Source organism: Falco rusticolus, chromosome 5 (assembly GCF_015220075.1).
Source record: "Falco rusticolus isolate bFalRus1 chromosome 5, bFalRus1.pri, whole genome shotgun sequence".
NCBI classification, from domain to species: Eukaryota; Metazoa; Chordata; class Aves; order Falconiformes; family Falconidae; genus Falco; species Falco rusticolus.
In genome coordinates, this window is record NC_051191.1 from 16,789,685 (window position 1) to 16,814,243 (window position 24,559).

The 24,559-nt window shown below is 36.5% G+C and overlaps 1 protein-coding gene across 1 annotated transcript in view; it reads left to right on the forward strand.

Annotated features, from left to right (window-relative positions):
* The window catches only part of CCDC146 (coiled-coil domain containing 146), a 64,384-nt gene that overhangs the window by 24,869 nt on the left and 14,956 nt on the right, over nt 1-24,559 (forward strand). The window contains 8 exon segments of the mRNA XM_037387494.1: nt 4,086-4,168; nt 9,034-9,243; nt 15,593-15,650; nt 16,992-17,065; nt 18,410-18,637; nt 19,564-19,750; nt 23,017-23,112; nt 24,306-24,476. Coding sequence (XP_037243391.1) covers nt 4,086-4,168; nt 9,034-9,243; nt 15,593-15,650; nt 16,992-17,065; nt 18,410-18,637; nt 19,564-19,750; nt 23,017-23,112; nt 24,306-24,476 — 1,107 coding nt within the window.

Consider the following 24,559-nt stretch of genomic DNA (forward strand, 5'->3'; position numbering starts at 1 on the left):
TTATTCAAACATATGTTGTTTAAACTAAAGCATTTTTACAAATAATAAGAGTTAGGAATATTTTCTATTTTTTACACTGAATTTCTGTGTTGCTTCTATTAGGAATTAATCAAATTAATCAGTGTAGTCTTTTGTTACATGTGCAAGATGGGCCATTTTGAGATTTTCTTTCTTTATTTTTTTTCATAATCTTTCCAAGACCCTTGGCATTAGATTTCACAGGAATCTGGGGACTTCAATACTGACCTTTATACAAGACATTAATGCTCTCTGGCAAGCATTTCTTTTCTGAAAGTCTGATGTGTTAGATACCTTGTACAAGATATCTCCTTCTATACAGCCTTCTGTCATGTAAAATGCCTGCAAAACCAAATTTATTCTAGATCAGGTGAAAAGCATCAGGGAAGTGAGTATTCACTTAATCCATTTCAAGTAGATTTTTTAAATTCACTTGTATCGTGCTGCATTTTAAAACATGGTTCTGCTAACTACTGTATATGCCTTTTATAATGGAAATTCTGAACATGGGATAAATTTTATTTAATAGCTGGTAGATGTAATAGGCAAAAACATTTTTACAAAGTTAAGATAATGCGATTATTGCCCTTAGATTACAGTTTTCCAAATGCTATTTTGATGGCTAAAGAGAGACTTAGTAACTAACATTGTTCTCCATTGTTCTCAGCCGTAAGCTATTTGTCCTTGTAGACAAAAATATATCAAAGTTATGTAAGGAGATGATCTGGAATGGAACATCAGAGGCAGAAACATATCTCCACAGACAGGGAATTGGCAAGGTTTGTGATTACAAGCCAAGAAGGCCAAATGTGCGTGTTTCTGTGCAATGGAATGAAGCGTGAAATACTCTGAGGAGAAACTATACAGGAAAAATTGTTTTAATAGTTACTGTAATTTGCTGTTGAGATAGAGGATGTCTATGGCCACAAGAGGCAGTTTGCTTCAGGAATCTGAATAGCCTGTTCAGAAGATGGAAGGACAATCAATTTCTTGGCTCTAGTTCCATTCTAGATATTAGTAAGAACCAAAGTCATCCCAGCTGAAAAACTGTTTACTTCTCAGCCCACCTGAAGGCAAACACGTCAGACTCTATCCTTTATACTGTCCACTGAGTAGTGGCTCTATAAGAATTTGACCATTACTCATTTTCAGTATCTTTTGCAAAAAGCTGTTACTCATTTTCTGCTGACCGTGCACAGCCATACTTCCAGGTCCAAGTGGGTACCTACTGTCATTCCAGTCCTCTCTCTTATTTTTGTTATCAATAGGCAATGTATTCAGGGACTGGGAGTTTCCTATTCATCATCATGATAGAAATGTGTAAGGAAAACAATTACTAGCCCCATTCTGGGCGTTCAGTGAATTTCTAGGAGCATCCACTGATTAAGCTAAAATAGCTTCTGAGGTTAACTTCATTTACGTGTCACTTGCTATCACCTGTGTGGGAAAGGCAGCGTTGAAAGCAGTATGTGTCTGTATATCAGGGGCATCATCCCTCAGCTGGTTTTATCACTGTGAATAACACAATTTTTCTACAGCAAGCTCATGCTTTTCCTTCCTCCTTCCATATTTCTTCCTTTCACGTGGTTGCCTCTTTCCCTTCTGCCTTCCCAAGCATTTTGGAGAAAACAGTGTGCTGGGCTTTAAATAACAAATCCTGGGATCAGGGTAGCCCAGCAATGACTCTGATGGCTCTCTGAATAAAGCTGTGGTAATGGGAACTATCCGGTGATGATACTTGTCACAGAATTCTCACTCCCTTTGAAATGCTGGTATGCTATCCATACACTCTGTCTTAAGTAGTCCTCAAAGGTATGTGTCTTCACATTGTGTAGGACCAGCCTTATTGGAACAGAGCTTTTAGCTTTGAACCAAACTGAGAAATTAAGTATAAAAGGTGTAAAAAGCTTATGGATATAAAGGAGAAGAAATAACCTCAGGGACAAGTAAGTTTATTTCTGCAGAAATGCTGTCAAACATGGCATAGGTCTTCAGTGGGAAGCTAAGTGGTAAGAAAAACTGGAAGTCACAGATATAGATCAGAGGAGCATGGAGAAAGGACGGTAGTGAGGTACCACCCAAATAGCACAACTATACCTACATATGATGCTAAGAAATAAATGGGTTGAGATATGGCAATATTTTCTTTCTCACAGAAGAACTAGTTAGTATTGTGAACTTCAGTGAACAGTATCTTCAGAACATACAGGATGCCAAAATAAATATTTGAGATCTGCTTATCTTTAATCTCATACAAACAAATGGAAGACAAAGCTTTCCTTTTCTCAGGGCCTTAGATAACAAAAATTGTCTTTACTACCATGAAATATTTTGCAGTAGATATTAAAAAAAATACATAAATCAAACAGTTACAAACAAAATGTGTACTTCCTTTCACATATTAACTTGGGTTCTGATTCTTGACTGTAGGACTCATTCTGAATAGTTTCTCCTGGATATTCAAGAAAATGGCATCTGCAGAACAGCCCACATAGGAATCTCTTAAATGGCCAGTAGTTCAGCTTAAAAAAACGCCTTTCCGTGGAAGCCTTGTCAAATATAAGGGTTGAATATGACACTGATAGTACCTGCACAACCAATTTCTTGGCAGGTTCCCATACAAGTTGCAGATTTGGCTGGCTGCTCCAAAAGGCTAGCTATAGACTTTCATAGTCAGATCACCTTACATTTTAAACTTAGGTTTAACCTGATTCTCCTTACCTGTAACCAAAGAAGGTGAAGAAAAGGCTTTCTAAAGAAATATCACACAGCAATAACGTGGCCAGCAGGACCAGGGCAGTGACTGTCCCCCTGCACTGGGCACTGGTGAGGCCGCACCTCGAACACGGGGTTCAGCTTTGGGCCCCTCACTTCAGGAGGGACGTTGAGGGGCTGGAGCGTGTCCCGAGAGGGGCAACGCAGCTGGTGAAGGGTCTGGGGCACAAGTCTGGTGAGGAGCAGCTGGGGGACCTGGGGCTGTTCAGCCTGGAGAGGAGGGGGCTCAGGGGGGACCTTACTGCTCTCTGCAGCTCCCTGACAGGAGGCTGTAGGCAGGTGGGGGTCGGTCTCTTCTCCCAGATAATCGACAGGACAAGAGGAAATGGCTCAAGTTGCTCCATGGGGGGTTTAGATTGGATGTTAAGAAAAATTTCTTCCCTGAAAGGGTGCTGAAGCATTGGAACAGGCTGCCCAGAAAAGCAGTTGTGTCACCATCCCTGGAGGTATTTAAAAGATGTGGTATAGATGTGGTGCTTAGGGACATGGTTTTAGTGGTGGACTTGGCAGTGCTGGATTAACAGTTGGACCTGATGATCTTAGAGATCTTTTGCAACTTAATTAAGTCTATGATCACAGGAGATACTGTCACATTGCTGCTGTGATATTTCCCAGTGGCAAAATCAGGGTCCTAGTCCAGTTTCCTATTTATATTAAGAGAGACTGGCTCATTGGCCCAAATTACTGCCCTCAAGACACTGAGGAATCACCTAAGAGATGGGTGCACTGCAATCGCACACGTGCAGGTTTCGTAGTACTGAGTGTGTGGAGTGGTTTGATGTTGCTGTTTGCCAAAGGCCTGCCCAGGCCTATAAAGCAATGCATTCTGTGGCCTGGGGGTGACCCAGCTGGAGCCCAGCTCTTCTTTCCTACAACCATAGTGCCTGTGGAGACACTTCAGGCCTCAGTTTCACCTGTGCAGGCCAGCTGGTGTATACCAAAATGGAACCAGTTAAGCGTTGTAGAAAACAGGTGATTTAGAGCCTGAGTTCAAAGTCAAGACAGAAGTATCAAGAAATACTAATACAGGCAGAAAATCAGAAAATAAATTGTGGTGCAGGTAGCACTGTATTTGTGACAGACACATTGTTTGTAACCTTATATTTATGCCTTGAATTATCATGAAATAAGCATTTTTCATCTGTGTATTTGATTTCGCTGTGTATTTGATTTGGTATGTTACCGAAGACTGTATAAACTAAAAGGCTGCCAGTTGTAGTTATAAAAAGTTGCAACAGAATGAAAATATCAGTGCTTAGGAGATTTCATAACTGTCTGTTTCCCTTCCATAGCTATTTTCTGCTGGAAAAATCACTGGCACCAGAGTAGCTGAGCTGAAGGGAAAGTACACCCTGCTGCATAAGACTGTGATAAGGTATAATATTCCTTTTTCAGATATTAAGTAGCCAAAACATTACATATTTAAAGTAATTTTCTGCTCATGGTGATGCCTGATTATCATTCAAGGCTTTCTTACAGCGTTCATTAAAAGGAAGCAAAAAGACAAGGTTGAAAAATAATATTATTTAATAGGAACTTTCAAGGTAATTTGGGATATTTAAATACTTGTTTGAACAACATCTTTGGTTTTAATATAAACATAATAATGGCAATGGAGGGAAGCACAAACTGCAACAGACAATATACAAGTTTAAAATAAATATGTATTTGAAGATCGTGTAGCTAGAATTGTAATATATGGAAAGACTCTGACCTGCTGAGCTAATATCATAGAGAGCAACTGAAGAAGCTAAAGGCTCATTTCTAAGAAGGACAGTTACTCTGACCCATCTAAAATTTTACCCTCTGATAATATTGACAGTCACATTATACAGGACTGCTAATAAATTTAGAAGGTTAGAACCCTAAGCTTCAAAGTATAAATGAAACTCAGAAGTTAGTATTATTATATCTGTTAAATTTCTGTAATAGGTACCATAATATCCACCAAGAGCAGTCCTATTGCAAATATTGCAATACTACATTAGTATTTGTGACTAATCATTTTGACATTACTTATGGTATATCCATAATTGTCAGTAATTGTCAGTAAGATCAGCATTATTCTATCTGTTATATTTCTGTAATAGGTACCATAATATCCACCATATTAGCAATATTTTAGCCTGGTTTTCCTGGAAGTCGACATCAAAATCCGTATGGCAATTCTGCTTGTAAGACAACCATGGCTATTCTGTCATTGAAGCTAAAGCGTAAGGATTCTAAAACTAATTCAAGTCATACCTGCTTACTTGGGTTATGCTGGGAGTTGGTGTGCCTCCTGACACTATGAATAGCGACGAGTGCTAAATAATATAAAGTAATTTAAAAAGGGGTTCACAAAATCCTGAACATAGTTTTTCTTGAGGTTAGCTGAGTCTTCTAGTTTTGTCTTAATAAAATAGAGAGAATATGGCTCTGACTCTGTAAGAAGTCATCTGACTTTATTCATACTACTGCATAGCAAATATTTTTGGGAAGTAAAATTAAAACCAGCCCTCCTATACCACTTCAACTCCCTAGAAAATTCAAGAAGCATTTTCTCAGTGCTCAGAACTAAACATACTATGTGCATTTTGGATTAGTTGATTGAGAAGGTTTCTACCACGTCGGTGTTAACTAAGCTTAAGTAGAAATCCAGTAGCTGCTGAACTTGATTGACTTTTAGCCAGTGTTAGATTGAAATCAGTCTTTGATTGGAAAAAATACAAGCATATTACTATATATTTTATTTTATATATTAATTCATTTGTTTAGAACATTATTTTACATAAGGACGATAAGTGGAATATGGCCTGAGTGAAAACAGGACTCAGCTGTCTTTTCTGTCACACATAAAACTGCTGTAAACACCATGCACCAAAAGCATGAAAATGTTAGATGGTAGATTACATCTCTCATTCTTTCCATGGTTCTCACAGGCATATGAAATTACCGTATTTCTTTAAGAAAGTCAATTGGTGAGAATCATGTCACATTCTTTACTTAGATGTAATCATGCATCAAAGCAAAATGCCAGTGCATGAATAAGTACTAATTCCTGCTTATAAATTTCTCTTACTGCTGAAAGAAAGCAAGGGAAATCGATTACCAAAAATTGATTGTGATCTCCAGTACATTTTAAGGACTTTTCAGACATGAAATGTGGAATTCACTTGTCCATATGTTAACATCAGTAGACATGCACATTGAACTAGGTATCTAGAGTCCCTTAATGGTCAATAGAAAGAAGCAGAGACCACACGCTTCCTTCTTCTATGGACATCTGCAAGTGTCTGGTTTTCTCCACTGGATATAAAGAGAATCCTGATGTTAGGTTCAGTATGTGTGTATATCTTTCTCCTACAATGAACCCTTCACAGAATCAATACCATGATTTAATTTTTAGTTCTTCACCCTTAAACATGCGGTACAGTTCTGTGAATCAAGAACTTATTTTTTTCACATATTACAGTTGCATTTGATCTCCTTCCTAATTTAATCCCCATCTGTCCCAGTGCTGTTACAATGTCATGTGGAAACTGGATGAGGCCTTCAATGACACTGGATGAGGCCTTCAAGCTGTGTGTGTTCCTCTTTCCTTTAGTTGTGTACAAAAATCTCAAGGAGAGAGTCTTACACATCTTAAGCAGCTGGATCCCTGTGACAACTATGTCACTGATACACTACCAATTCCTCTGATACACAATAGAAATTTGTCTAATGTGATGATCTGCAGCTAGTCTGTATGCAGATAAACTCCAGGGCTGTTGCTAGAGTAGAGTTGTGTGTACAGTATGGTCCTTTGTTTAGTGGTAAATGGTACTTTACTTCCTGGTTTCAGTTTTGCGCAATTTGGCATTCTGAAAAGCTGAGAGATGTCACCTGGCAGATAACATCTTTGATAAACTTCTTCAAAGATGTTACGTGCTTTTGAATTTGTTTGCTGCGCAGCTGAAATTCTGGGAACAGGCTCTCAGCCCGTTCTGGTACTGTCTCATCCATCCACTTTGCAGTGAGACTGTGTAGATGCACCTGATGTGCCTGAGTTCTTATTTAAGTTCTGAAAACCCATTTAGCCACATAATCATGTGGCCCAATTGTAAATTTTTATTGTTATTATCTCAATTTAGGTACCTAATACGGATATTTTGATACACCATAAGAAAGTCAGGTGGTAACGATAGTTCATTGACAGTTTGGGAATCTTACTTTTGTAAGCCTCTGTTAAATCATTAATCACTTCACAAATTCAATGCTGCCATGTCAGACTTGGCAAGACTACTTTTGTACTCATGTGATTCTAGATGTCTGCATTGTATAGATGTCCAGTTATTTCTTCATTGTCTTCTATTAAATTTAAATACTCCCATGAAAAAATACTGTTAGTGTCTGTAGTGACCAAGATCTGGTCTAGCTTCATCACTCAATTCTTGTTTCTATTTTTATTTTTTATTATCTTGAAAAAAATAAATATTAAGAATTTTGTTTTTATGGAAGAACTTAGGTGTTTGTGTAATTTTATGTAAAGTTTATGTTTTATGTAAGAATTGTTATAGAATTATAGAATGGTTTGGGTTGGAAGGGACCTTGAAGATCATCCAGTTCCAACCCCCCTGCCATGTGCAGACTAGGTTGCTCAAAACTAGACCAGGTTGCTCAAAGCCCCATCCAGCCTGGCCTGGAACACTTCCAGGGATGGGGCACCCACAGCTTCTTGAGCAAGTTCTGTTCCAGTGACTCACCACCTTCGCAGTAAAGAATTACATTTTAAATTAATGTGTTATACTACAACCAATTATATTTTATCCTAAGCCAGCATACATTCTGTTTGACTATAAGAAGATCTAAATATTGTACAAGATCTTATGTCAATAAGTCAATTTATTTTTCTGTTAAAAAGTTACTATGTAAATACATCACAGAATAACTTATTTGTTCGTGATAAAGGCACACTCTTGTTTCCTGTTGAAGTCTGTGGTTTTCTTATTTTCTAATTTAAAAAAGGAAGTGGGTATCTAAGTAGAAATGTTACACAAAACAAAAGTTCTTCTGCTGTATTATTTCAGGTCTGTTTGTGCAGTATAGTCAGTTGTATATTTTGTGGTTTTATAGTTACCATCTCAAGTCTGTTCTTCAGTATGATACATAATGGTGTTTTTGTTGCTAAGCCATAAATACAATCTTTGAGCTAAAATTTATGTACAGAGTTTTTCAATATGGGAGATTCTACATTCCTTTGTTTTAAAAAATATTAAAATGGATTATATTTTAATTAATAATAGATTTCTTTATTCTTCCACATAATTTCTGTCTAATTTCAGTATATCATTATATAAAAGTTTTAATGGGGTAAAATAGAGAAAGCATACACAATTATTTCTGTAGCATAAAGAACAGGTTTATATGTTGTGCATTGTATATGAATTTTTATACTGTAGTTCCCTTTAAGACATTTCCATAATAATAAATGTATTTCACTAGCTGCTTTTACTATTATTCAGCTATTGTCACGTAGGTTCCTAAGTATATTATGAATACCAGTCTCCTAATGCTGACAGAGTGTTACAGTTTGTTATTTCTTTGAAGCTAGACTTCAGCGATAAGTCAGATCAGATAATTGATCATGTCTATAAGCATTATAACAAGCTTCCACAGAAGTCCACAAATGTATTTGCAGCTTGTGTATCATTAAATGAGTTACTTCAGACACTGGTAACACTACAGTAATGGCAACATGCAATTCGGCTTTGGGTAGGTGTCCCAATATTTACTAAGGACTTGAAGGTGTCATATAGCCCAGACTGTGCCTTGTCCTGGTGAATACTTACCTGTTATTGGTCCCCACACCGATTCAGATCTAGACTTTAGTACTTAGGAAAAAACAAAATCCCTGTCTCTTCACTGTTTCTAGGAGGTGCTAGGCAAACAAATTAAGACTAACTAACTGTCTTTCATCTGGTTAAAATTAGATGAGATGAATCCCACTCCAATTCTAGGTATGCAGAAAAAAACCTTCACATCAGATTCCACTGCTCTCATGGCATCAGAGGATAATTCTGGTTTGAACAGACCTCAGAAGGTCTCTGGTCCAACCTGCTGTTCAAGGCAGGGTCAACTAGGAGGTCAGACCAGACTTTTAGGACTTAATCCTGTCTCATCTTGAAAACCTTGAATTAAATATTACAGGTAGGTAAAGAAGTATAAATACAAAGGTTATGCTTCTCATTGCCTAGTTCTAATTTCTTCTGTTTAATGTAGTTTACAGGAATCTGAGATCCAGCTGTTGCAGGAAGCCAGACGTCTCAGTGTAGTACTGGAACAACAACAACATGAACTGGAAAAAGCAGAACAGTTCCCTGAAGAATCCTCCAGTGAAGTTTCCCAAATAAGGCAACAACTTCTTAGTTGCCAAAATGAATACAGTGCTATTAAAGAAAGAGAGTGTGAAATTCAGTTCCAGATGGAATGGTAGGTGACAGTGGTCAAACACTGCTAATTTTATCATAGCTTATCTAGAAAGAATAACAGAATATAATTCAATCTTCTCTCAGTCTTACATGAACACATTTCTTGATGGCTGTTGTTAAATAAGTTGCCACAAACTTTCCCTATTAACAGCAACATTTCAGTGATGAATGAAATTACCCTGGTGCAAGATTTGTAAATAATTTTAATTTTAGGGCATGCAATGGTGTCCTTTGAAATGCTGGTTAAAATTTACTGCATTTCATGATTAATGTTTAGGTAGGCAAAATCAACAAGAACACTTCCATTCTTGGGCACCTTTAATACAAATGATGGAAGCGTCTTAGAGACCTGGTGACTGAGATTTTATAGAAACAATGTCATAAATAAACCCAAGGCTATTTTTAACATCAGAATCACAATGTACCCAAGTTTTTCTATTCAGGTATTTAAAGGAGAAGTACTTGTGTATTCTCATGTTGGAAAAATGAGAAATTTGCCATGAAAGAAGTGAATACTTGACATTTCTGTAAAAGGAAAAAAGTCCAGAATAAGCTTGATATTGTATATATTTTAATTATCTGCATATGTGAGTGCATTGTACTTGAAGCTTTAATAGAAGTACAAAGAGTACTGTTGCATTTTTCAAAATACGTAGCTATGGAGATGAACTCATATTGTCTTTTTGTGGGGTGCTTGCTAATTTTACCCATCTTCAGTCCACCTGTAGTGTAGTTGATGTATATAAATACAAATAAATAATGTCAGCAGCTCAGTTACACTTAATAGTTAAAACTATTTTTCTGCAAGGAGAGCAGGGGCACTGTACAAACTGCACAGAGCAGATTTTTCTGGCAGTTCTTTCTTATTTTTTTTTAGGGCCAAGTGTTTGCTCTAATAGAGAAAGAAACTTGAGAATGAAGCAAATTGGGAGCAGGAGAAATAAAAAAACATGGAAAGCATCTGGAAAGTATTATTTGCTATGAGATAACTAAGCAACATGAAGTTTCCTGAAGTAATTATTAAATACAGAATTTATTGCAATTTCCAAGAAGTTTAGAAATGAGCTCTTCAAAATATCATGCTTTTTACCCATTTGTCCTCGTATTTTATGAACATTTTTCACTGATTTTGCATCACTTTTCCAAAAAATGATGGGATTTTATATGTTTAGGGGATATTTACTCATACTCTTATTTTCTACCTCTAGTTAGAAGAAGATTTCTGTCCTACACAAAATGCAGTTCAGGTATTGTTTCAAATACCCTTGCACATTTACTGCATTAATTTTATATCTGAATTGAATATCCTACCTTGCAGAATAAAAAATACACTTTTGGGGTTAGTCACACTGTGAAAAATGTTCTTTCACTTTAACAAGAAACTTCCTCTGTTTGCTCTTATGTACTGCACGAGATCAAAACCAGCTGTACAGTCTGACCGGAGGTCCATGTGGCACAGTATCTAACGGCGACCAAAAGTGCAGCCCCCAGCCATTTGTGATCCAGGGATTTAAGAAGCCAAATACACTCCTTTGTATTTAGGAATCCTCAGCTGACCCCTATTCCTTGAACTTTTCCTGTCTCCTCCTCAGCTATATAAACTTCTGGCATTGCAACACCCAAAGCAATGAGTTCCACAGATTAACTACACAAGAACTGGCACCTCCTTTCTTTTCTGAATCTGACTCCTACCAGCTTCATTTCATGCCCTGTAGTTTTTGTGTTGGATGAGACAGTGAACATCTGATTCTCTGTTAATTTGCGCTGCTGCAGGATGGTTTGACAGATCTCTTTCGCATCATCATCCCCCCACTCCAGCTTAATTTGTCAACTTTCTAAACTTAAGAGCAGCAGGTAATTTAGTTCATTGTTTGGAACCCTGCAATTGGGTCTTAAGTTTGTTGTGGGTTTGAAGTGAGGAGGATGTGCCTTGCTTATGTGTGGATTTGTTTATTGGGAAAGAAGGTAACTGCTTTCCAGAAATTAAAGGGATTTTAATATTGGGAGTAGTGTAAATGAACAGGACTGGCAGAATATGTGGGGATGGATGAGTGAATGTAGTGGGGAAATCAGAAATGAGCCATGAAGAAAAACAGATAATGGATGTGCATATATGTTTCTAACAAAGGGCTGGGTTTGGTGCCTCTGAAAGCTACTGAAAATGAATGTCCAGAATAGAGTTGTGAGTAGCAGCTGATTTAATAGTAACACTGGTGTAAAATGAAGATCTATATGCCTGATGATTGTATATGAATAAGAAAGCAGTATCTTCTGAAATACTTGTGTGCATGGGTGGTGTCACAGACAGAGAGGAAGCTGCATCAAAGATAGTACAAATTTGCTGTTAGGTGACTGCTTGGTTTACTTCATTTCTCAGGAGAATAGAAACTCGTGGTCCAGCCTCTCTTGGCCCTTGATCTCTCTGGAGCACAGTTTTCCTTGTTGTCCAACTGTGTTAATACAGTCCCAGCTGTGCTTGGCACTTACAAGTAAACTCATTGGGAATTATGACTAATGGCTGTTTACTCTGAAAACAAACATATCGCTTATTTACCTTCTTATGTATGGCAGGTGGGGTACATGGAGCAGAATAGCTTTGGATGGGAATATCTGTGTCTCTTATCTATTGCTTTGTCCTTTTCTTAGAAGTCTTGGATCTTGTCTACTCGGAAATACTGCTGAGCTGGAAGCAAGAGAGAGTTTCTGAGGTCTTCGGCTTCCCTGTTACTGTAAGCCTTTCTTTGAAGCATCTCTAGTCTCTGCTGCCTTTACTTCCTGCCTCAGTTCACTTTCTCTGATAGGTAAGGGCATTTAGCACCCTTTTTGCACTCGGATTCAAATCTGACAATAGTATTTTTTTTCTCTTGAGCTTATAGATATACCATAACATTAGCAAAGTATGTTTTTGTCTTGAGATCCTAATATTCAATATTTTCCATATTTCTTTTCCTATTTGCTTGCCTCTGTAAACAAGTTTTTGTCCAGATCAGATACGTTTTTCAACAGCTGAAGGTGATATTTTATCTTCTCTTTTAATTCTGTAATGTTCCAATGAGTAGTCAACATGCCAAGAGTAAATTTAAATTGCTTTCAGCACTGTGGTATCAGCAGGTTTTCAGAAATTTTGTGACTTTTTTCATGAACAGATATGTGAGGTATTCAGAAGTAGTTCTGATACATCAGCTGTTGGGAAAGTCACCCTGAGGGTGACTGCATGGGTGTGGTGTATTCCCACTGTAGGTATGTGCCTCCTCTTCCAGTTTGTGTTGCTGTTCTGCTGTATGTGGTTGTACTGGCTTTGTTGCTAGTGTGTCTGCCTCAGTGCTCAGCATAGAAGGGGAACAAGAGCTGGAAGGATTTCACTGAGGTTATAAAATTTGGGCCACTACCGCAGAGTCAGAGCTGATTCCAGGAGTTTTCTTCCTCCCAAAAACTATTAGGCAAGTGTAATAAAGTAAAATAGTGATCTCAGTTCAGTTCTGGTACAAATACATCCAGAACCATGAAGTTTCTTATATAACTGGGACTGAACAATCCTCAGTGAATGAAAATATAGACCAAAAAATCACATTAGCACAAGAACAAGGAAAGGATCGATGTGATCAGCAAGGGTTTGTTCTAACTGGCATGCAAGTCAGGATTGCAAAACTGAGTTTGTCCTTGTAAAAGCATTGCAAATATGGAGATTATTTCAATGCTTTTAATTATTTCAGGATTAGTCACTCAGTAATAAAAAGTGAAAAGTTAAGCTTTTGTCCATAGGTTTTCTAGTAAAAAATTACAAGGCATAAGTAAAATAAGTTGAGTTACAGTTGAAGTTGTTATCAACTAGTCTTGTGGCTGTATTCGCCACTACACACAAACTAATTACAGCTAGGAGCCTTACAAGAATCTCATGCTAGCAGCTTGTCAGCTGTGAAATTTTCTACTTGCAGTCACTAGATTTTAGTTGTGAGGTGCTGAGCACTTTCTGTGGATTCCTCAGCAATCTCAGCTATGTGTCAGAGGTGGTGAAAGAGTTCAATTTTTTGCATGATGTGATTTGTAATGATAACGTTCTGGCTATTTGGTGAGCTGAGGAACTGAAATGGACCTTTGTTGACAACTACCACTAGATTTCTTAATCTCTCTGAGTTAATTTTTTTATTTCTGTGTCAGTTTGCAGCTGTAGACATCTTGCAGGGAAAAGTCTGGAATGTATTTTCATTAATGCTCCAATTTTCCAAGTGCTTTTTTCTAACTCATTACATCTGCATCCATGATAGCTTTTCATGTACAGTACTGCTATTAAGCTTCACGAAAATAAGTAAAGCAATGTGAAAAACATATGCAAACATTAATGTCTAATCTTACGAGTTTCATATTCTTTTTGTTATGTATGTTGCTATAGGTATAACAACAATAATAATAAAAACCACACATTGAAAAATACACCAATCAAAGAAGGGCTATAAAACAATGGGAATTATTAAATGCCTAAAGCCAGTTGCAGCTCTGGTGTTTGTTGTTGTGATTGATGTCTAAGTATTTTACAGGAAGTCATGAGGCTAATGTCTGTATATCACAAATTACAAGATTCATATGCTAAATGGAAGTACCAGATTTTCTCTGCTAGTCTTACATTAAGCTTCTGTGTCCATATAGCTCTTAAATCAGAAACTGACCTTGAAATCTTTGAAGAATCTTATTTGATTTCTTAATCTGAGTTTATCATCCTGATCTCCCTTTAGAGTCAACAGAAAGAAATATGTTATCTTCAACTGGTAATTTTTCTCATCCTAAAATAAGCACCTGGGATGTCAGATGACCTGCCCTTTGGAGGTTCCTGCTTTTATCCCTGACAGTAAGGAAGTCTGGCTGTGTTAGCGTAGTGCTACCTGTCTTTAACTTTTGGGTATGGGCAGCTGGACCAAACTCATTGCTCAAAAGGGAGACGTTTAACTTCTTTCTTTCACCCCTTTTCACACCTTCGCTGTTTTTTGTGTGGAAGTAGTTGGTCTGCCACCTTTTAAGGTAACTTGGTGCTTGCTGTTCAGTATTGCCTTTGTTTATGTCACAGAAAATGAGGTGTTCAAATCATTTTACTTCTGCTGGATGGAAAAGTCTTTGTTGTGAAACTGGAATGGCTCCACAGGAATCTGTCCTCATGAGGGAGGAATGTGAAAAAAAACCACCCCAAAAACAGTGTCACAATTTGCTCTCTTGAGTTTTGGGATTCGTGTTTTGATCATCTGACATGATATTAAAGAGGGCACAGCACAGACGATGACAAGTAATGCAGTACCTCTTTAATCAGTTTGCACAGGACTTATTTAATAATTTTTTGTGGCAAACTGTTACGGGTATTTGTGCAAAGTGGACATTCATTTAGTTAGTGTGATTATGCCAGTCTTAAGGACTTCATCTAGGAATCCTGCCAAAATGTGTGAGGAATATGAATTGTCCTTATTAACATATTTATACATTTAGACAACCTGACGGTAAGTGCAAACACTGTGTGTGACCCACGTGGCATCCGAACACAATATTCTCAGTTGTAGTTTATGGGCACAGTACACAGGAGCAGACCAAAACAAAACTCCTATCACAGAATTAATTTTGTCCATTTTTGGGGAAGTCTGATAAATTCAGTCATTGATAAATACATTCAACTTTTTTCTTTCAAAGATTTTTTTTTTTGCAAGCTCATTCCCTCTGTGGGTGTTTGAACACCAGTGGAATTCAAATTAGTTTTTAGACTTACCAGTCTACAACCACTGTCACTTTTCAGGACTTTTTTTATATGGAGTCTGTTCAGATTTGAGGAGCTTCACTTCAAGTTGTTTACAGTGTGAATGTGTGTGTGAACAATCACTCAAAAGAAGAAGAAAGTTTTCACTAGCAACTGCACTTTACTTGATGTGTGGTGTCTTTGTGGGTCTATAACCCACCTCCTCTTCCGTTTTGCCTCATTTCCATGTTAAAATTTTGTTTTCTGAGGTTGGGATGAACTGTGGGTGTAGGGTGCCATCTGACCTGTTATACTCTGCTAGTGTAAAGACAAGGGTGAATGAGGCATAAATGCATCCTTGCAGGACGTGGTAAGACTAAGAGGAATCGGGTTCAAAAGTGTGGGTGTGTGCACTGTAGAAAAAGCCTTCATATGTGTACAACCTGTCTTTCATGACTTCCAGTTACCGGTCATCAATCTTCCTTTAAATCTGGACACTTTTTGATTGTCCCTGATGAAAATTCACCATACATTTTAGTCTTAACACGTGATAGGCTTCTGTACTTTCTAACCATTTACTGCATTATAGTAATATCTATTATATTGCTAATATTTTAGTGCTGGTTTGATTTTCTTGTAGTTTGCAAGAAGAAAAAAGGCTTCTGGAAAATGAATATGAAAGAATTCAAAAAAAAAGGGTAAGTACAAAACATGAGAAAAGCCATGGTTTATGTTCTGTCAGCTAACATATAAAAATAGCAATGAAAATGTTTTCACAGTGTGTACCTCTAAAGTTTATTTAAAATCTGGAATACATAGAAAAATCAAGAGGTAGATTTTATAGGAGAGGCATTGTTCAGGTTTGATAACTCTAGGGCAAGCAATGAATAACTGATTCAGAAAAGGTCTGGATTTTCTTAAGTTTACTCGAGAAATTTTTTGACTATACTCAGCAAATGGATACTGCATGTAAAGATTGCTGCAAGTTTTTGGTTCTAGGATGTGAGTATAGGAAATACATTTGCAGTCATAAATCCTGATGAATATATGTGGATTTGTTGGCAATAAAATTCTGCTGGTTACTGATAGAAGAAACACACATCTGATAGAAAATTTTATTTCATACCTTGTTGTAAACAGTGTTATCATCATTCAGTATTAATGGTTCTGTAATATCACAAACCTGCAAAATATGAAAGGGAAAATAAAACTAATCTGATCTTTAACTTCATTTTTAAAGGAAGCAGATAAGAAAATTAAAGAGTTGAAAGAAAATTGTGATGAGCTTTGCAAAGAAGTAATCCAAAGGAAAGCAGAAATTAATGCAATAAAGGAAGAAGTTTCATCCAAGCAAAAGGTGATGTTAATAGATGAGACAGAAATGAAAAAGCTTCTGGAGAAGCAGGCTAATTTAAAAGTAACACAAAATTAACTGTGTGTATATACATCTCTGTGTGTGTATGTTTGTGCACGTATGTGTATATGGGTACGTGTTTGTCCAAGGAAACGATGAATCTTCTGTGTGTTGGTTGTCATTCCAGATTCATTACATGGTGTTACATTATATATTACATAATTTTTCAATAGGCATGAAACATGCTGCTGTGCTATATCCATTATTACTCCTTTAGGAAATAATAGTCATGCTTTTGATTAAAAAATTATTTCCGTAATGACATGTTTTCTATGTTGTGCTATTGTAGGCTTCTCTAACATATGCTCAGATCCAAGTTAATACAGACTTATCCTGAGAATTAAAAAACATACCCAGATCTTTGCTGCTTTCCTTTCTATGATATAGATAAGATAATCAGATGTATTCATAACATTCAAGCATAATTTTTATTTTGCAGACATATTAAAATTGTAAACATCAGTGTTTAGTTTCAAAATTAGCAGCTACGGTTCCCTATGAAAATCTCAAATAAATAAAAATATTTTTCCTGCCCATTTTCACAGCAGTTCTAGGGGAATATTACTTCTATGAAATCACATCAGATTTTGAGGCTATTAATCTAACTTTTCTGTTTTGTCACTAGGATGAGCTAGTTGAGATCCTTGGTGTTCCAGCACTACTTGGAAAAGAAACTGAGGAAATTAATCAGAAAAAAATGTATGCTTTTAATAAATAATTACGTATACATAAATACATATGTATGACTTCCTTTCATTCATTACAGAGATGATTGAGTATAGTCGTTGATTAAAATTAGGATCAGCATTTAAAAAAGAATCTATAATCCACTTAAAATCCATGCACTGTGCTGAAAAATACAGCATATGCAATGAACATTGTAAATTTAAGTACAACAAAGAAAAATTTAGAAAAAAGCTTTGTCGCAAATTGCTTAACCATCTTACTGTTCTACATTACTATACCTGGGATCTACTTAGTAGATTTTTAATGGAAAATAATGTACCATGTAATCTAGCAATTAGGCTTTTTTACAGTTTCTAGTCCTCAGTGACTGTATATTAGCTTATCTCTGTTGGCCTCAGTGAAACTAGCAGCTTTCGCTGCTAACAGTCTGGCCTGAGCTAAATCATCATTCTCCCTTGGTACTTCTGTATCAGTTCTTTAGTCAGAGGTGCTTTGCTGTAAGCTGCTGGTGTGAATTCTGGTCTCTAATATTTCAACAGGGAAAATGTAAGCCAGTAGCCAGCCTTTTCTTTTTCTCTTTTGTGTAGCTGAGGTTTTTTCTCCCCTGGAGCATGACATGTACTGGTTTCTGTATGTGTAAAATCTAATTAGCACTATGGAGTTTCAGCCAGGTCACTCACAGATCCCAGCAGTCCAATTGCCATCCAGATAAAGGATGTTTTTTGTACCCTGTTCAGGCACAGGGTTACACTGAAGTTTGTGTCTCCTGCTTACAGTCCCTATTTGTAATATAGAAGTTCTTTTACTGTGTTAAATTTCTCAGTTTTAAAACTTGTGTAATAGTTTTCCTCTACATTTTCCTCACTACTCTCCTTAATGCAACTCTGCCATTAATAAATACAACAAGTTTTTCCTATAGTGTTACAGAGAAGCAGTTAAAAAAAAGCTAGTACATTGTGTAGATTGCTATTAATGAAATATTTAAATGGCTCTTTATACTTGTGTCACATTACAGAATGAAGTAACCAGTGTTTCCAGTCTTGGGAATAGTATTTAGAAGTGTCACATGCATGTACCTAGTAATGTTGACAGAAATCAGTTTTCTGGAACTCTTTTTAGGACTGTCATGGTTCTAAACTCCCTGTTAGTCCCGTGACTATCTGCAATTGTATTGTTGAACTGTACTGGCATTTGAAGATTTTCACTGTTTGTAGTCTGCTTTCAAACGTGTAACGTGGATAGTTGTGGTGTTGAAAGGATTTCGTGTGTCTATGAAAACTTACAACTTATATTTTGCCATTTAAATATGCATGTGGAAGTGTTAACCCCTACTGTTTTGTTAAAATATATCCACAGTGATGCTGAGAAGAAGAAAGAAGCCCTTAATGACCAAATAGAAGAGTTGGGTGATACCCTGAAAGCCATTGAAAAAAGGACTGAGGAAATTTTGCAAGAAAGACAAGATGTAATGAAGGAATTGCATGGGAAACAAATTTTGCTAGAAAGCAAAGAAAGAGAATGTATTACTTTGACAAAGTTGCTAGAAATTAGCAGAGAGAAGGCATCAGTGGTCCTGTCAGACAGGTTAGTGGTAGATGTAAGCCATGTAGTATGAGTGAACAATGTTCTCAAAGGTCTGTTTCTCTTTTCTGCTGTATTGCTTATGTTTTCAAGTTTTATGCTGCAACCAGTGCAGACTAGAAATTACCAGGATTATTTTTTACTTCAGAAATGTTTATATAAACTACTGGAATCTAGGATCTGGCTTGAAGAAGAACATCAAAAAGCATAAGCATTTGATAAAATCCTGGGAGAGTGAAACTGGATTTTTCTCTGAAAGGGAAATCTTTTAGTGTGTTTCTCTCTCCAGTGAAAATATATTTTTTTCTGTGTAACCCACAGAAAGTAAATTGAACAAGAAAAAAATATGTCAGTGTTTTCATTTTCAAATAAGAATCATAGATTTGTGCACCCATATACTCCTGAATTTCAGTGGGAACTGGTTACTCTTCTCTTTAATATTCCCTTGTATTATGAATTTATATATATTTGGTAAAGTAAAATAAACTGTTAGGTTGATTTCAAGCTTCAAATGATTCCTTCTTTGCAGAGGAAGGTATATAGTTGTAATATACGCTCAGCAACAATGCTTTTGCCTTTAAAGTTTGGAGTTACAGGATAGTGGCACTTTGAAAAGTTTGAGTGAAGCAAATGTAAATATTCCTTCATACTAAAACATCTGTTTTCTTCTTCTAAGTAAGAGTTTCTTGGGAATTTTTAGCATATTTGGAACAGATTGTGAGACCTCATTGACATAATTAGGATTATCACTAATTGAAGTTATAAAAATGCTACTTTTTTAGGTAATTTGTGTCAGTAGTTTATGAGTTTATCTTACTGCTCAGCCTTTAATGATGCAGTACTCTAAACCCATGAAAATGATCATGCCTGTTTGCATATGTGTCTGGGACAAGTCACCTGTTTCTAAAATTCTGTGTCTATCTATATAGAGAAGCTCTGGAAGATAATTTACATAAATGTGTCTTGGAGAAAAAAAAACAACATGATATTCTCATTCACAAGCAAACACAGAAAGATAGAGAACTGAGAAATCTAAAAAAGATGGAGTTGCAACTGAATGTGATTAATGATTCCTTGGAACAAGATAAGTCACAGCATAAAAGACTGAAATTAGAGGTATGTATGAATGCATTGATTCTAAATTTTCTCGTAAGAAATCTGTCTATGAAATCTTTCAACTGTTCCTAAAATTTGGAAGGGGAGAAGACTGTTTTAAGTCTTGTGTACATGGAAGTGTCAAGTGTTGCTACAACTAACAAAGAAACCTCTAGGTGTTCTGGCTGTAATAAAAATACTGCATCAAGGTATATTTGGACTATTCTTAAGAAATGAATTTTAGGTGGGAGCACCCTATGAAGGAGAACTGGGAGATTATATTGGCACTGTGAGTCATGTCTTCCTTTAAAGTCCTGTGGAATTGTCATTTATGAGCAAAATAATATAGTGACTTGCCCATTGGCATCAAAGAAATTTGTATCAGAAAAACAGAGCCAAGTACTCCCTGGCTCCCAAATGATGAGAAGATAAATAATATTTTAAATTTGAAGATTGTTTGTACATTATTGTAAATAATCTATAAGCTATTTAACATTATTCCAGGGGACAGGAAACAGGCACCACATAAAGTTTGGTATTAAATAATATGAAATAATTCCCTGTGTTCTCTTTGTTTCCACTCACTTTTCACCTTCCTCATTTCCTCCCTGCAGTAGTGTTTCACCCATTCCTTTTCCCATACTGATTCACTCTTTTCTGTTTTATTCGTGCCTTCTACTGCGTCAATTTTAAAGGGCAGTCTCATTCTACTTGTCTATGCAAAGGATTTCCTTCTTTTATTGTCCAATTCTTTCTTAAAAATTTACTTTGTCTATAACTTTTTCATATTCTTTTCTTCTCATCACTGGTTCTTCCATTCTGTCTTTCTTAAGCTTTTCTCCTATACTAGCTCCTTACTTAGTCTAAATTTTAAGTCAGTCTTGTAAAATTGGTCTTGCTTAGTGAGGTGAATATTTTTCCACAGGACTTGATGTTTCCTCCTTTGACAGAGTGTTCTTGAATTTTTTCTTGGTCCCTCTAAGCAATTTGGGGCAGAAAAAAAAGTCTTATTTACATCACTGGAAACTTTTTTAGAATAACTGTATGATATCAAAAGTTATGGATACTTAGCTTTGCTATTTAATCAACTCTAAACATTACTCAATAATATTTAATATTATTAAATAATACATTTTTTTCGGTCTCCCCTGAAATTCCTCCTGAATTTACATATGTGTTAATTACCTAGTAATATAAGCCCACCTGGGAGGAGGGAGGAAAGCTCTGTAACTGTATAAAAAAGTTTTACATTTGATTTTCTGAAATATTGATTAAAGGGCTGACTCGTATTCCAGACTTTGATCTTAAAGCTCATACTGAGTTTCTGCTCAATATCAGCTAAGAGAATCTGGGAAATGGTATTTTTTTCCTGTGTTTCTATTGAAGAAATATTCCTGGAGGGAGAACCACAGTTGTTCAAAAATACGTAATACTAAAATCAAATGCCATAATGCACCAACGGCTGCGTTAGAGTTCACAGTCCTGGGTGAGATCCAAACCCAACCCAACCCAGCCCCTTCACACTGTGAAAGGATGAGACCTGTAACGAGACCCTTAAAGATGAAGTTGCATTGCAAAGAATCCCCACATGCTAACGCACTTAACTAAATGAACTAAGTAGTTCCTTTAACTACTTAAAAAGCCAGATTTGTATTTATGCATTGTGATTCCAAGTGAAATCAATGTACTTCCCTGAATTTCTCTCACTTGAAGTCACGTGCTAAGTGCAGAATGACTGGTTTATAGAATAAGGAAATTACAGGGACACTTCCTTCAAATGTGTTTTTCTTCTTAGTAAGTTGTGAAAGGTCAGCTGTTGCTAAACACCAACATTCTGTGTGAAAGAGAATTGGCCGGTTCGGCTGTCATCAGCTCAGAGCAGAACTGCTGTTCCTCTCCACGTGTGCCGCCTTGGGCAAGCCAATGCAGACAGCCAAAAGTGCCTAAGTTTAGTCACGTCTTATGTGAACAAAAGTCCTTAATGGATTAAAGATGTTTATGTGAGCTTTCTAATTTGAGACTCAAGAACTTGATGGCATCTTTAGAATCCCACCTTGAAAATGTGGAAATGCTTACTTACAGACACTACAGCTTTTTACACAGCAGAATGCATGCTCCACAGGACAGTTGTGTTTGCTCCCTCCACAAGGGTGAAAGTAACTTGCTTAGAATAGGTTTTATTGACTTTTTAGCAAGTGTACGCCAAAACAGATCTCAGAGTTGGCAGTGGAAACCAAAGTAACTCCACAGTTTAACCTTTACTGTGCCTCGTTTCCCTTTCCCTTAATACAAGTGAACAACATCTGATTTTATAATACGATCACAGAAGTGAAAACTGTAAGTGCAAAACATCTCATTATCTGTATTGAGGTATAGTGTTTTGGACTCTGACATCTGGTTGAGATCTAAGAAAGATACCCCAGGGTTATGTGCAGCGTCTTTAAATAGATTCCAGATTTGTTGGTCAGTGTCATTTTTTCCCCACCTGTATGAATTACAGATTTGCAATTACAGACAGGCAACATACGCCTGCATGGTTAGCCTGCTGTATTTCTTCCTTTTTTTTTCTTATTAACATAAAGAATTTTTAAGTGAAGTTAGGCACTGTGAGGCCAAAAGAACCTGTTGCCTTGTAAGTTGTATCATGCAAGTAGTTGTAGTGGGATTGTTCAGATGTATTTTAGTCGGAAGACAGTTTCTAATGCGTCTTCCTTCACATGCTTCATTTTTAAATGTTTGAATAAATTTTCCCATAATGTACAAGAAAAAATAGTACCTGTTTGTGGTGTTAGTTTTGACTTTCTTTTTGACTGAGGAAACAGGAAAATCCTACTTTAATAATGAAAAGCAAAAAATATGATATCTACACAGATGTGAAATACAGACTGTATTAAAATCAGTGGTAGATCTATTTTTTTTCCTTCAGTAGGTCAGAATATCACTCAGAAAATCCTCTGTGAATTTAGAAATTACGTCTTTACTTTTTTGATTTTTGCTTTTTTAATGACAGTTTAGTTGCGGAAAAAGATAACCCTTATAAATTCTGTACTTAAACTGGGCTTTGTGAAGTTTAATGTTTGTAGTTAAATTCTTAAAAGAAAAATTTCAGAAACTTGGTTATGTTGCTGAGCAGCTCTGCTCAACAAAGAACTCTTGGACTAGCTATTGTAACAAGACAGAAAAACCATTTCTTAATTTGTGTAACTACTTCAAATAAGATTATCTGCAGTTTACATTTTCCACATCTTTTGTTTGCATCACTCACTGTGCTTGGTTTATTTTTCTAGGCAGAAGCTATCTCTAAAAGTAAGGGAGTATTATTAGAAAGACGACGAGAACTGCAAAAGGAAATTGAAATGACCAAGAGAAGTTTAGCTGAACAGGTGCTGAGTTCTGCTTTCTCACACTTTTTCACTATAATAGTTGGGTTTTGATCATGAGAATAAAGGGTCTGTGTCAAGAAAAAATTGTGGGAGTTTCTAGCTGCAGCTTTCTGGTGAGAAAACACGCAATAGTATTTGTTTGATTTTAATAACTACTCGTTTGTCATATTTAAAAAACATCTTTTGGTGTTAGTGGTCACATATTGGAGGGTAGAAAGCAAATTTACTTTCTAGGTTAAGTCTGAATATCATTAATGATGTTACAGCTAGAAGTATGATGGGTATACATTTCCTTTGGATATGGCACATTGTCTTGTTGAAACAAGGACAGTTCAGCATTTGTACATTACAATCCTTCATCTTCACGTTTTTTTCATTTGTGGGTGTCTGTCTATACTCAGCACAGCTATATATAATGTGGAAGTGCAGACGTCTCAATTATGAGAGTATTAGCACTTGCCACTATATAAATGACTTTGTAAGAAGCAATGTATTTCAGACATACCTTCTTCTTAAGATCATACCCCCTTATCTTCTTATCTTTATATCCATTTTCTTTTTGTGCTGTCTTTGAATTCGTTAGCATTATCAGGTGGGATACAGTCTGTGTTTGAATACTTATATATTTGGGATCTACATGTCACTGTGCCACAGTAGTGAATAACAATCTAGCCAGGTGGTCAGTGGAACCTAGGAAGCCCTCTGTTCACCTCCTGCTAAGTAGCTCAGCCTACACTGGGTAGAACAAACAGCTCTGTAAGAGTTCACTGACTATTGACTGCATCTGCAACAACTCCAGGCATCTAGATACTGTGCTGTGTTTTAAATGTTTACAGTTGGACTCTTAATGTCAAGGCTCAGCTGGACATTGACTACTTCCATTGTGTAGCATGGCCATGTCAAGACCTGACTGAAATAAGTAATATTACTTAAAGATGATATGGCCATAAGGAACCGTTCTACCCAACGGGCAATAGCTGAAAGACGTGCTAGTCTGAGGAACAGAAGTTCTAGATGATAAAATATTTTGACATATTACAGGGGTTGTGCAATTGTGCATGGTGTTTCAGCTGGTATTTTAAAGCAATATTTTTATTTTTTTTTTTAATCCATGTAGCCTGTATATATGTTTACAGATAAACCCAAAGTATTTCCAACTTTGGGTTTGCCAACGCTGATGCATCATTCTTTAGAAAAGTATGTCAGCTATGGATGCCCGCATGTTAGAAGAATACATTGCTGAAGAAGGCTGGCTTTTCAAAGAGCAGGAAAAATGCAGAAATGAATTATCCAGACTTGCACATCTGACTTGGCTCAAAGTTGAAGAGAGGGAACAGAAATCTAGGGATGTTCAGAAGGCCCAGGTAAAAAATGATCTCATACGAATGAAATACTGTTCTAAAGTAAAAGCTGGTACAGGGAGAAATTAAATTACTGATGAGGGGAG